At 48.7% G+C, this 14,306-nt stretch overlaps 1 protein-coding gene across 1 annotated transcript; it reads left to right on the top strand.

The window, feature by feature from the left end:
• Window positions 1-337: 337 nt before the first annotated feature.
• Window positions 338-13,797, top strand: LOC132835292 (paired immunoglobulin-like type 2 receptor beta). The gene is made up of 4 exons (XM_060854712.1): window positions 338-417; window positions 9,954-10,322; window positions 11,410-11,598; window positions 13,127-13,797. The coding sequence occupies exons 1-4, from the start codon at window positions 375-377 to the stop codon at window positions 13,144-13,146; spliced, it is 621 nt and encodes a 206-aa protein (XP_060710695.1). The 5' UTR covers window positions 338-374; the 3' UTR covers window positions 13,147-13,797.
• Window positions 13,798-14,306: the final 509 nt, after the last annotated feature.

Raw genomic sequence — 14,306 nt, 5'->3', positions numbered from 1 at the left:
TCCAGGCTATTCTGCAAGTTTCAATTAGAGCCTCCCCACCCACACACTCTCCCCCCCAATCCTTTTAAACTCCAGTGAATGCAGACCCAGTGCCCTCAACTGCTCATGATACAACAAGCCCTCCTCTGGATCCCCCTCCCCTCGGTGCTTTGCAGATCCGAATTCTAGACATAAGTGAGAAAATCACTCCCACCGTCTCTCCTCAGTCAGTTTGAGGAGACCACTTCCTCCTGGAGTTGGTTGGAGCGCAGAAAAACAGGAAGACATCAAAGCAGAACTAACTGTGTGGAATGACTGGGTGTGTTATAAAACCCCACTTATCTTTCTCTTGCAATCATTGGAAGCAGACGACCAGAGCGAGAGCAGGCACGGCGATGGGCTCTGCACTTCACCTCCTCCTCCTGTCTCTCTGTGTCGGTGAGTCAATTCAATCTCATTCCAATGAGTCACCAACTTGGCGTCTGATTCGGACTCAGTCCTTCCTTTCACCAGCCACTCCGTGACTCCAAGCTTTTTTCTATCCCTTGGGTAAATCACCACGAGTTCCTTTCCATTCGGCTGCTTATTAAGGGAACTTGTCAAGTTCCAAAACAATGGTTCATTGCATTTAAGTAGAAAAATAAGACCCCTCAACGAAACAAGTTTGGATTCACATCCCGACTTGGCAATTTATGGTGGAATCGGGCCATCGTTCCAAACAGCAGTGTCTATCTCTAGAAGTGTCCAGGGCTGGTGGATTGATTTATTGTTGTCACATGTCCCGAGGTATAGCGAAAAGTATTGTTTTGTGTGCTCGAAAGGCAGATTGTACTGTACGGAGTGTGTCAGGGTAGCAGAACAGAGTGTTACAGTCACAGAGAAGGTGCAGAGAGAGAGAGAGATCAGAATTAATATTTGGGAGGCCTGTTCAAAAGTCTGATAATGCCGGCACCATGCAGACCCCACCCCCAAACATTTTAAGCAGGCAGCCCAGACCTGAGCTTTTCTCGTTGTTTTAAGCAAGGTGGATATTCCAACAGCGACACTACTGGTCAAACCACTCGGTCTGAAATGAAACAGGATTTATTTATACACAAACGAAAGGAAACCAAGCTTTGAATAAAGGAACTGTTTGAAAACCCAACGAACATGGAAATATAACTCAACAAAGAGCCGTCCCAATTTCCATGGCAATATGATAAATTCAAGTACAGGTTCTTACAGGAGAGGGATTGCAGGGAGGGGGTGTGTCAGACAGAAACTTCTGTTGAATCAGGAAACATGTGAGCATCAGGATAACTTACCACAGGGTAAAATAGAAACCCTTGAAGGGGAAAGAGACGTTAAACAACTCCGGTGTTATCCTGATGACCTTCACTGAGATCTGCTTTTCCCTTACCATGTGAGGATTTCTCTTTTCCCCAGCTTCTATCGCTCAGGGATTGAAATTGATGCTGGAAGCCAAACTTTGATTTATGAACTAACTCTTAACCAGCAGCCGTTTCAGCTGCTAATCTTGCTGTCTTCACTCTCTGCTCTTCCACAGGGGTTCTCACTCCCTCAGAAAGGGAATTTTTAAACTCCTCCAAATAATCCTCTCTCTAAGAGTGTCATAGTTTTGTTCTATTTTTAATCCCCTTCTCCATCTGTCAAAATTACTTTGTTTAATCTTTTCAAACTCAATGTAGGTTTGACCAGGGTCACTCCTTAGACTCCTGAAACTTTTTTTTAGATTACTTACAATGTGGAAACAGGCCCTTCGGCCCAACAAGTCCACACCAACCCTCCGAAGAGCAACCCACACAGACCCATTCCCCTACACTTACCCCTTCACCTAACACTATGGGCAATTTAGCGTGACCAATTCACCTAACCTGCACACCTTTGAAACCGGAGCACGCGGAGGAAACCCACACAGACAAGGGGAGAATGTGCAAACTCCACACAGCCAGTTGCCCGAGGTGGGAATTGAACCCGGGTCCCTGGCGCTGTGAGGGAGCAGTGCTAACCACTGAGCCTGTAAGTTGTCTGTAAGTTTCTGGCACAAGTTCATATGCACTTAAGATGGCTTTCTTCACCACCTCATACGACCTCCCCACTCCGCCTCTGATAGGGATGTGAAGACCTCACTTGTTGCACCTACAAGTTTTGTTTGGATCAAGTAGTCACTGCCCACTGCATTTGTTTAGCCACCTTCTCAATTGAGATGAAAAAGGCTTCTACATCCTTCTCATCAAATTGAGGCAACGCTTGGGTGTATTGGACCACCAGGTTTTTGGCTCCCAGGGGTTTGCTCATCCTCACACTCTCCTTCACCGAATTTACCTTCAGCCTTCATCTCCATCCTTTTAAGCTGACTATCCTGAACTATTAAGTTCAAACCCCCTCTCTTTCTTCCTTTCCCCTCTCTCTCTCTCTCTTTTTGAAATGATTAGATTAGATTATTTACAGTGTGGAAACAGGCCCTTCGGCCCAACAAGTCCACACCGACCCGCCGAAGCGCAACCCACCCATACTCCTACATTTACCCCTTACCCTAACGCTACGGGCAATTTAGCATGGCCAATTCACTTGACCCGCACATCTTTGTGATTGTGGGAGGAAACCGGAGCACCCGGAGGAAACCCACGCAGACACGGGGAGAACATGCAAACTCCACACAGTCAGTCGCCTGAGTCGGGAATTGAACCCGGGTCTCAGGCGCTGTGAGACAGCAGTGCTAACCACTGTGCCACCATGCCGCCCGATTCTGTCCATTTCCTTTTGTTCTGCTAGGGCATTTCACTCTTTTTCTCTTTCTTCTGCTTTGAATCGTAATTTCAACAGTTTCATTTATTTTCCTCTTTTCCTTTTGCCTCTAACTCAAGCTGCTCCATCTTCAACTGAAGTTTCGGCATCTCCAAAGATTCAAATGGCATTTCCAACAAATTTAAATGCTGTAAATATCTCTCCCATTTCTGAGGAATGTAGATAACCCCAAGTTCAGTCTGTCTGCTAATTGCAGCAGCTTTGCCTTGTTTTGTAAAACCCCCAAGGTCACTTCTCCCACCCCCAGAATACTCTTCGTGACTGAAAGAGCCATTACTCCCCCAAGCAGTGTTTAAACCATCCAAATTCAACACCTGGCTCAAAAGACACTAACACCTTCCACTCGCTGCCTTTGAGCACAGCAACCTTAATCCCAAATTGGAACTATAGAATAAATCCCGGACGAGCCCCCAATCTGTTATGGACCAGGCCAGACCCCCTCAAAGCATTGTAAGCAGGTATCCCAGACCCTGCATTTTTTCTGGTTGTTTTAAGCAGATGTTCCAGGATTGATACAGCTGGCCAAACCACTCGGTATTCAACAAAACAGAATTCATTTGTACATGAACAAGAGAAAACCCCATTGTGTGAAAACCCAACCGACACAAAAACGCAACTTAACAAAGAGCTATTCCAATTTTCCGCAACATCCCATAACACACCCCTTGGCAAAAAGGTAAATTCAAACACGGGTTCTTATAGGAGAGGGATTGCAGAGTGAGAGGGAGAGGGAAGGTCTGTCAGGAACCCTCTCCAGATCAGGGAACCTTCTCCCCCAGCAGCTTTCTTTGTCCAGTGGCTTCGAACAGACTGCTTGACAAAACCAAACCAGAGAAACATCCCTGAACCAGGAGAACTGGCCACTCCCCTTTCATTGTACAAGTGTTTTCAAATAAAAACTTTCCAAGCCATTTCAAAAAGACATTCCCAGACAGAGAACATAGAAATTCCAATGCAGTACAGGCCCTTCGGCCCTAGATGTTGTGCCAACCTGTGGAACCAATCTGAAGCCCATCTAACCTACACTATTCCATTCTCATCCATATACCTATCCAATGACCATTTAAATGCCCTTAAAGATGGTGAGTCTACTATTGTTGCAGGCAGGGCATTCTACGCCCTTACTACTCTCTGAGTGAAGAACCTACCTCTGACATCTGTCCTATATCTATCACCCTTCCTTTTAAAGCAATGTCCCTTCATGCTAGCCATCACCATCCAAGGAAAAAAGGCTTTCACTGTTCACCCTATCTAATCCTCTAATCATCTTGTATGACTCCATTAAGTCACCTCTCAACCTTTTCTCTAACAAAGACAGCCTCAAGTCCCTCAGCCTTTCATCATAAGGTCCTCCCTCCATACCAGGCAACATCCTGGTAAATCTCCTCTGCACCCTTTCCAATGCTTACACAGCCTTCCTATAATGCAGTGGCCACAACAGTACGCAATACTCCAAATGCGGCCACACCAGTGTTTTGTCCAGCGTGACCTCATGCCTCCGAAACTCAATCCCTCTATCAATATGAGTCAACACACCCCATGCCTTCTTAACAACCCAATCAATCAGGGTGGCAACTTCCAGGGATTTATGCACATGGACACCAAGATCTCTCTGCTCATGCATGCTGCCAAGATTCTTACCATTAGTCTAGTATGTAGTATTCCTGTTACTCCTTCCAAAATGAATCACCTCACACTTTTCTGCATTAAACTCCATTTGCCACCTCTCAGCCCAGCTCTACAGCTTATTTATGTCCCTCTGTAACCTGCAACATCCTTCCGCACTGTCCACAACTCCACCCACTTTAGCGTCATCTACAAATTTACTAACCCATCCTCCTACCCCTATCATCCAGGTCATTTATAAAAATGACAAGCAGCAGTGGCCCCCAACCAGATTCTTGTGGTACTGATCTCCAGGATGAATATTTCCCACCAACCACCATCCTCTGTCTTCTTTCAGCTATCCAATTTCTGATCCAAACTGCTAAATTACCCTCAATCCCATATCTGTGTACTTTCTGCAATAGCCTATTGTGGGGAATCTTATCAAACGCCTTACTGAAATCCATATTCACCACATCAACTGCTTTACCCTCATCCACCTGTTTAGTCACCTTCTTGATGAACTCAATAAGGTTCTTGAGGTATGACCTACCCTTCATGAAATCATGTTGACTATCCCTGATCGCATTATTCCTCTCTAGACGCTTCTAAATCGTATCTCGTATAATCCTTTCTAACATTTTCCCCACAACTGAAGTAAGGCTCACTGGTCTATAATTACCAGGGTTGTCCCTCCTTCCCTTCTGAAACAAGGGAATGATATTTGCTATCTTCCAACTTCTGGCACTATTACTGTCGACGATGACGACATAAAAATCAAAGCCAAAGGTTCTGCAATCTCCTCCCTTGCTTCACAGAGAACCCGAGGATAAATCCCATCTGTCCCAGCGGACTTATGTATTTTCACACTTTCCGGAATTGCTAACACCTCGTCCTTGTGATCTTCAATCCCGTCTGGTCTAATAGTCTGAATATCAGTATTCCAGACAAAATTGCCTTTTCCCAGTGTGAATGCTGACAAAAAATATTCATTTAGCACCTCTCCTATCTCCTTGGACTCCATGGACAGCTTCCCATTACTGTCTTCACCTTACTGTAGTCATTCTTTTATTCCTGACATACCTAGAGAAAGCTTTAGGGCTTTCCATGATCCTACGAGCCAAAGACTTCTCATGTCCATTCCTGGCTCTTCTTAGCTCTCTTTAGGTCCTTCCTGGGTAACTTATAATTCTCAAATGCCCTAACTGAGCCTTCATGTCTCATCGTTACCTAAGCCTCCTTCTTCCTCTTGACACGAGATTCAACTTCTTTAGCAAACCACAGTTCCTTCGCTCAACCACTTCCTCCCTGGCTGACTGCTACATACTTATCAACGACACGCAGTAGCTGTTCCTTGAATAAGCTCCGTATTTCATTTGTGCCCGTCCCCTGCAGTTTCCTTCCTCATCCTATGCATCCTAAATCTTGCCTAATTGCATCATAATTCCCTTTCCCCCAGCTATAATCCTTGCCCTGCGGTATATACCTATCTCTTTCCATTGCTAAAGTAAATGCAACCAAATTGTGGTCACTGTCATCAAAGTGCTCACCTATCTGGGTTCATTCCCCAGTACCAAATCCAATGAGGTCCTACCCCTTATTGGCCTATCTACGTACTGTGTCATGAAACTCTCCTGCACACATTGGACAAAAACTGATCCATTTAAACAACTTGAACTATAGCATTTCCAGTCAATATTTGGAAAGTTAAAGTCCCTCATAACAACTACTCTGTCTCTCTCACTCCTATCAGAATCATCTTTGTAAACCTTTCCTCTACATCTCTGGAACTTTTTGGATGCCTATAGAAAACTCCCAACAGGGTGACCTCTCCTTTCCTGTTTCTAACCTCAGCCCATACTAACTCAGTCGACGAGTCCTCAACAAACGTCCTCTCTGCCACCGTAAGACTGTCCTTGACTAACAGTGCCACACCTCCTCCTCTTTTACCACCTTGCCTGTTCTTCTGAAACATCTAAATCCCTGAACCTGCAACAACCATTCCTATCCCCGCCCTATCCATGTCTCCAAAATGGCCACAACATCGAAGTCCCAGGTACCAACTCATGCTGCAATGTTCACACATGTTATTCCGGATGCTCCTGGCATTGAGGTAGACACCCTTCAAACCACTTTCCTGCCACCGGTACACTCGTATGACCTTGCAATCTTATTTATGACCTCACTACTTTCAACCTCCTGTACACTAGAGCTACAATTCAGGTTCCCAAACCCCTAATGAATTAGTTTAAACCCTCCTGAAGCTCATTGGGAAATTTCCCAAACCCTCCACCCCCCCGGGTTATTGGCACTCCTCTAGTTCAGAGCTGAAAATGTGTTGCTGGAAAAGCGCAGCAGGTCAGGCAGCATCCAAGGAACAGGAGATTCGACGTTTTGGGCATAAGCCCTTCTTCAGGAATCTACCCGAAACGTCGAATCTCCTGTTCCTTGGATGCTGCCTGACCTGCTGCGCTTTTCCAGCAACACATTTTCAGCTCTGATCTCCAGCATCTGCAGTCCTCACTCCTCTAGTTCAGGTGTACATCAGACATATCGGAAGCTCTGCCTTTGCAACCCCTCTTCAAAGAAACCAAGGGTTACAATAACCTTGTTTAAGGGGCAGCATGGTCGCACGGGGAAGAAGCTGTTCTTGAATCTGTTTGTATGTGTTTTTAAATGTTGATACCATCTGCTCAAGGGAAGAGGGTGGATGAAATTACAACAGCGTTGTAGGAGGGAGCCCTTTGATTACAAGAGCAGAATTAAACCAGTTGGCCCCTCTGGCCTGCTCCCCCTTTCAATAGGTCATTGCTCAACTTTTCATGGATTCAGCACCACTTACCCACGCTCGATCTCCATAACCCTTAACTCCTTAACTGTTCAAAGATCTATCCAAAAACACCCAACGGGGTAACCTCAGCTACTTCCCTGGGCAGGGAATTACACAGATTCATAATACTTTGGGGGAAGACGTTCCTCCTCAACTCAGTCCCAAATCTGCTCCTTGAGGCAGTCCCCAGATCCATCCCAGTGAAAGGACAGGCATCCAGAAGAGGTTTTAGGAGAATTAACCCAGTGATCAGACAGAGGGAGGGGTTTATGGGGGAACATGAGGAAAGAGAGATTGTGGGAGGGGGAGAGGTTTGGTTGGCGGGGGGGGGGGGGTCCTCTAACCACAGACTAAGACCTTCCAAAGGTATACCCCCTCAACACAACCTCTGCCATGGAGGATTATAGGTACTGGAGGTAAGAGGGCTAGGGAGGGATGTAGGGATTGAAAGGGAGGCAGAGACCAAGGAGGACTGGTGGAGGTTACAGAGAGAGGGAGGGATGTATGGGCTGGAGGGGTGATAATGATAGGGAGGGGAAGGGTACAGCAACAGGAGGAATTTAGAGATAGGAGGGGTGTAAGGGCTGGAGGAATTTACAGAGATATGGTTGGAGGTGTAAGGTCTGGAGGAGGTGACAGAGAATGGGAGGGGTGTAAGAGCTGGAGGAGCATACTGAGATAGGGAGGGGGTGTAGGGGCTGGTGGGGGTTACAGAGATAGGGAGGGCTGTAGGGGCTGGAGGGGGTTACAGAGATAGGGAGAGATGTAGGGGCTGTAGGAGGTTGAAGAGATTGGGAAGGGTGTAGGGGCTAGAAGGGGTTACAGAGGTAGGGAGGTGTGTCGGGGCTGGAGGGGGTTACAGAGATAGGGAGAGGGCGTAGGGGCTGGAGGGGGTTACAGAGATAGGGAGAGGGCGTAGGGGCTGGAGGGGGGTACGGAGATAGGGAGGGATGTAGGGGCAGGAGGGGGTTACAGAGATAGAGAGGAATGTGGGGGCTGGAGTGGATTACAGAGATAAGGAGGGGTGTGGGGCCTGGAGGGGGTTACAGAGATAGGGAAGGATGTGGGGCCTGGAGGGGGTTACAGAGATAGGGAGGGGGTGTAGGGGCTGGAGGGGGTTACAGGCATATGGAGGGGTGAAGGAGTTGGAGTGGATTACAGAGATAGGGAGGGGGTGTGGGGCCTGGAGGGGGTTACAGGTATGGGGAGGGGTGTAGGGACTGGAGGGGGTTAGAGAGATAGGGAGGGGGCGTAGGGGCTGGAGGGAGTTACAGAGATATGGAGGGGTGTGGGGCCTGGAGGGGGTTACAGGTGTAGGGAGGGATGTGGGGGCTAGAGGGGGTTACAGAGATAGGGAGGGATGTGGGGGCTGGAGGGAGTTACAGAGATAGGGAGGGGTGTGGTGGCTGGAGTGGATTACAGAAATAGGGAGGGGTGTGGGGCCTGGAGGGGGTTAGAGAGATAGGGAGGAGTGTGGGACTAGAGGGTTGACTGAGATAGCAAGGAGTGTAGGGGCTTGAGGGGGTTACAGAGATAGGGAGGGCTGTGGGTGCTGGAGTGGATTACAGAGATAGGGAGGGGTGTAGGGGCTGAAGGGGGTTACAGAGTTAGGGAGGGGGTGTCGGGGCTGGAGGAGGTTACAGAGATAGGGAGAGAGTGTAGGGTTGACTCACCACTGGGTTTTTCCGACCAGGCTCGGGGTTGATACTGAGGGATGAGGGTGTTACCGAACCGGGCGGTGATGAGACTGCAGGATGGGGGCAGCAGTGAGCAGGGTCAGGAATGAATTAACGGGCAGAGTGTCCTTTGGGAATTTGCTGTGGAGTGTGGAAAATGGAAGATAATTGACGGCTGAGATCAGGATGCACAGAGCTGTGGATTCCCAAAGTGAAGCACTGAGACACAGAGGGCTCCTTGTTATTGCCTTGTGGCTGGTCCGGGAGATAGATCAATGCAGTGACCTGGTGTTGGATCTCTGATGGTGATGGGTTCGGGGGTGGGCGCAGAGTGAGTTACACATTTGGGGGAGACGGGGAGAATGGAAGCCAGTTTTGGATTTTCCCCGGCCTTAACCCTCTCCCTCATCAGTATCCCCATCCTGAAAACATTGATTGGAAATCTGGGTCCCAGGGGAAGGAATGTGTCCCAGCGAGACCCTGACCAGAAAACCAGGAACTGAAACAGAGACAATACAGAGTGGAAACTCATCCAGGAGTTTTAGTAGTTCAGCTTTGATTAAATACACCAGGAATAATTACAGACTGGGATCAAATCGAGGGGTTCAGGGTGGTTTATATACAGAGTAACGGATACCCAGGAGTGTGTTACAGACAGGAATCTAATTAAGGGGTCCAGGGTGGTTTATATAAACAATAACAGATACCTGGGAGTGAGTTTCAGACTGAAATCTAATCGAAGGGTTCAGGGTGGTTTATATACAGAATCACAGATACCTGGGAGGGAGTTACAGACTGGAATCTAATCGAGGGCTTCGGGGTGGGTTATATACAGAATAACAGATACCCGGGAGTGAGTTACAGACCGGGATGTAATCGGGGGGGTTCAGGGTGGGTTATATACAGAATAACAGATACCTGGGAGTGAGTTACATTTTGCTGTCTCAGTTACAGAGTCTCTCTGTCACTGGGGGATATCCTGGGGACTGGTCTCCAGCTGGGAGAGATTTATTCAGGATTCCTAAATGACTGTTTGCTGTTTCGCTCTCCCTCAGGGATGATCCATGGAGATGGTTTCACAGTGAAACAACCGGGTCGACTGGAGGGTGTGGAAGGGGGATGGATCGACATCCCGTGTACATTCACTTACCCAGATACACACACACCCACAGGGTATGACATTGCCTGGAGAAGAAACGAGTTTCACGGGGAATTTATCTTCAATATGTCTCTGGGATACACTCACCCTGAATACCGAGGGCGAATTCAATTCCTGGGAGATCCGGCCAAGGAGAGGACAGGGACCATCCGGATAAAGCAGCTGAGAACAAGGGATACAAACCGTTATTTCTGTCGGGTGGCGATAACAGGAAATCGTTATGCGCTCTGGCAAAGCGTCCCAGGGACCTACCTGACTGTCCGAGGTAAGTTCCGTCCCCTTATCCCCGATTCCCCTGCCACTAACTCGATGCTGGTGAGAGTGATCCCAGATTCAGTCTCTCCCACACTCGGTATCACATGGGATTGTCAAATCCAATCCATTCCCATGTGGAGTAAAACAGAGAGAGCTGGAGCAATTCAGCAGCGTCTGGGAGGGACCCAGCTCCTGGGAAATCTCTTTGGACACAAACACTTTCAGATCACCTCCCCCTGGGGCTGGGTCATCTCCCAAACTCACCACTTCACTCCCACTCCCTTACTCTCCCCCAGGGTCAGTCACACTGAGACACACCCTCACTCCCCAGGGTCAGTCACACTGAGACACCCCCTCACTTCCCAGGGTCAGTCACACTGAGACACCCCCTCACTCTCAGGGTCAGTCACACTGAGACACCCCCTCACTCCCCAGACTCAGTCACACTGAGACACCCCCTCACTCCCCAGGGTCAGTCACACTGAGACACCCCCTCACTTCCCAGGGTGAGTCACACTGAGACACCCCCTCACTCCTCAGGGTCAATCACACTGAGACACCCCCCTCACTCCCCAGAGTCAGTCACACTGAGACACCCCCTCACCCCCCAGGGTCAGTCACACTGAGACACCCCTTCACTCCCCAGGGTCAGTGACACTGACTCTCTCTCACTAATGAAGGTCTCTTGCCTGAAACATCAACATTTTCACCCTCACTCCCTCGAACCAGAGACACTGATTCTCCCCACACCGACTCCCCAGGATCAAAGTGACAACTCCCCAACTCCACAGGGACAGAGACACTGACTCCCCCTCACTCCCTCAGGGACAGACACACTGACTCCCCTCATTCTCCAGGGTCAGAGACACTGATTCCCCCTCATCACCCCAGGGTCACAGACACTGACGTCCTCTTACTCCCCAGTGTCACAGACACCGACTCCCCTTCACCCCCCGCCCTGGGTCAGTGTCTCTGACCATCCCGTGTCCCCAGGGTCTGCCCTCTGAGTGTATTTGCTCCTGTTTCTCACTCCAGCCCCGGCTCTTTCTCTCCCTCCTGCTCCCACATCATTGAGCTGGATCCTTGTCTTTGAACAGCATGGAGACCAGAGACCACGACAGACCGTGCCCCCTCCTCAGTGAGTGCAGCCTCCCAGCGCAGTGTGGATGGTGGGGACCCACTGCCTCAGGGTCTAATCCTCATCATCAAGGCGGGCTTCGCTCTCACAATCCTAGTGACTGTTTGGCTGGTTGGAATGTGTTTGATGAACAGGAAGGAAGTTACAGGTAAGCTGCTCTCACAGACCATGTCATTGTTTGCTCTCACACAGACAAGGGCAATGTTTTTCTGAAACACCATACTGGGTCCCTGCATCAATCCAGGATCCATGCCAACATACAGGCTGCCTCCCCGGATGGTGGAATACCAGACCTTATTAGAATCTGGGATCATCCGTGGACAAAGGAGCTGAATCCCAGAAGGGGAGGTGAGAGTGACAGCCCTTGACATCAAGGTTGCATTCGAGTGAGCATAGCTTCAAGGAGCCCTGGCAAAACTGGAGCCCATTGGTATCAGGGGGCAAACTCTCCACTGGTTAGACTCATACCTGACACCTAGGGAGATGGTTGTGGTTGTTGGAGGTCAGTCATCTCAGCTCCAGGATATCTCTGCAGGAGTCCCTCAGGGTAGTGTCCTAGGCCCAACCATCTTCAGGTGCGTCATCAATGCCCTTCCCTCCATCATAAGCTCAGAATTGGGAATGTTCACTGATGATTGCATAGCATTCAGCACCATTCGCCACTCCCCAGATACTGAAGCAATCTGTGTCCAAATGCAACAAGATCTGGACAATATCCAAGCTTGGGCTGACAAGTGGCATCTAACATCATGCCACGCAAATGCTAGGCAATGTCCATCTCCAATTAGAGACAATCTAGCAATTCCCCTTCAGAATTAATACTGTCACCATTACTGAATCTCCGACTGTCAACATCCTAAGGGTTACCATTGAGCAGAAACTCAACTGAATTCACCACATAAACACAGTGGCTGCAAGAGCAGGTCAGAGGCTAGGAATACTGTAGTGAATAACTCACCCCCTGACTCCCCAAAGCCTGTCCACCATCTACAAGGCATAAGTCAGCATTGTAAGGGAATACTCCCCATTTGCCCTGGATGGGTGCAGCTCCAACAGCACTCAAGAAGCTCAACATCATCCAGGACAAAGCAGACCACTTGATTTGTACCACATCCTCAAACATCCGCTCCCTCCCTCACTGACGCGCAGTAGCAGCAGTGTGTGTACCATCTCCAAGATGAACTGCAGCAACTCAGCAAGGCTCCTGAGACAGCACCTTCTAAACCCAAGACCACTTCCATCCAGAAGGACAAGGGCAGCAGGTACATGGGAACACTGTTCCCTGCAAGCTCCCACTCACCATCCTGACTTGGAAATACATCGGCCGTTCCCTCAGTGTCGCTGGGTCAGAATCCTGGAGCTCCCTCCCTAACGGGCGCTGTGTGGGTGTCCCTACACCACACGGGACTGCAGTGGGTCAAGAAGGCAGCTCACCCCCATCTTCTCAAGGGCACAACTAGGGACGGGTAATAAATGCTGGGCCCAGCCAGTGATGACCATGTTCCATGAGTGAAGGAAATCAGAGGATGGGCAAGAGAAGCTGATTTGCCAGCTCTGGCCTCCTTCCCTGAGTGAAAGTCATCAGGATTGATGCACGTCCTTTTGGGATTCTGGCTGTTATCTTTTGCTCTTGTAACATGGGATTTTCCTGCTTTACTCCTTCTTGTCGATTTCAGATTCCTCGGATGGAAATTAGCGCGGAGAGACCAAGTGAGAGAATGCGGGATCCAATGGGAATTATCTGTAGGAATCCCCCGTGCAAGGAATTTACTGAGTCCTACACGGTCACACAACAGGCCCATATTCTCGCAGCCCTCACTGTCCAAAGCTGGTTTGAACCTAGCCCCTTTGAAGTCGACACTGCGGACTGTGAGTTTTGCTGCAATGTTGAACCAGGCTCTGGTTCCCCAGGAAAGAAACTCCGTTTGCAGAGCTGCTCTGATGTGAAATCGTCTCCGTTTGCTGCTGAACAGATTGCTTCCTGCTCCTGTGTATATATTCTGGCGGGTATAAACCCTGGCACGGCTCCATCTCATTGGCTGACCCTCTGCCAATCAGAGTTTCCATGAAGCACTTTGTAAAAAGTGACAATGTCCCTGCCACAATGAATCGATTGAGGCTGAAACGTTGCATGTTTTCAAGAAGGAGTGAGGTCCAGTTCTTAGAGCTATAGGGGATTCAAGGGAATGGGGAAGGTCACTGAGTTGGATGATCAGCCATGGTGCGGGTGAACAGGCTTGAGGGGCTGAATGGTCTACTCCTGTTCTAATATTCTATATTTCTGTGCGCCCAATGGAAAACAATACTGTCACAATATACTTTGTTATTAAAGTCTTCTCATAATTTAGTTATTTTTCAAGAAATCATCACTGAATATTATGAATTATGCATGTGCGCTAACATAAGTTGTTTGTTGAATCTGAAAATAAAAGCCCTCCTGTGTTTTGTTTCTGTGACCCTTGTTCCCATCTCTCGAGATTTGTAGCTGTCTTTCTAACAGATGTCTCTGATTCTTTGTCTCTTTCGTGTCATCAAGTGGATCTGATAAAAATTAACATAAAGTGGTTCAAACAGAAAAGATGGCCGCTGTAACCATGTGACTAGACTTCGCAATGACCTTCCAGAATGTTCTCAGGAGTCTGCGCCAGATACGCAATCGATGGCTATAAACCTTCCTGCAAGATGTCTCCGTTGTGACAATCCGAGTGATGGCCATGTCGGATCCCGGAATAAAGTCACAGAGCCCTCGATGATGTTGGCTGCTTTCCCGAGACAGCGGGAAGTGGAGATGGAGCCAATGGATGGGAGGCTGGTTTGTGTGATGGACTTGGGCTGTGTTCACAACTCTCTGTAATT

This window comes from Hemiscyllium ocellatum, chromosome 44 (genome assembly GCF_020745735.1).
Source record: "Hemiscyllium ocellatum isolate sHemOce1 chromosome 44, sHemOce1.pat.X.cur, whole genome shotgun sequence".
NCBI classification, from domain to species: Eukaryota; Metazoa; Chordata; class Chondrichthyes; order Orectolobiformes; family Hemiscylliidae; genus Hemiscyllium; species Hemiscyllium ocellatum.
This window is presented reverse-complemented; position numbering and strand designations above follow the sequence as displayed.

Coding starts and splice junctions, on each gene's coding strand:
- LOC132835292 (XM_060854712.1), top strand. CDS start 375: ATGGGCTCTGCACTTCACCTCCTCCTCCTGTCTCTCTGTGTCG. Junction 418..9,953: donor CCTCCTGTCTCTCTGTGTCG/GTGAGTCAATTC, acceptor GCTCTCCCTCAG/GGATGATCCATGGAGATGGT. Junction 11,599..13,126: donor GAACAGGAAGGAAGTTACAG/GTAAGCTGCTCT, acceptor TGTCGATTTCAG/ATTCCTCGGATGGAAATTAG.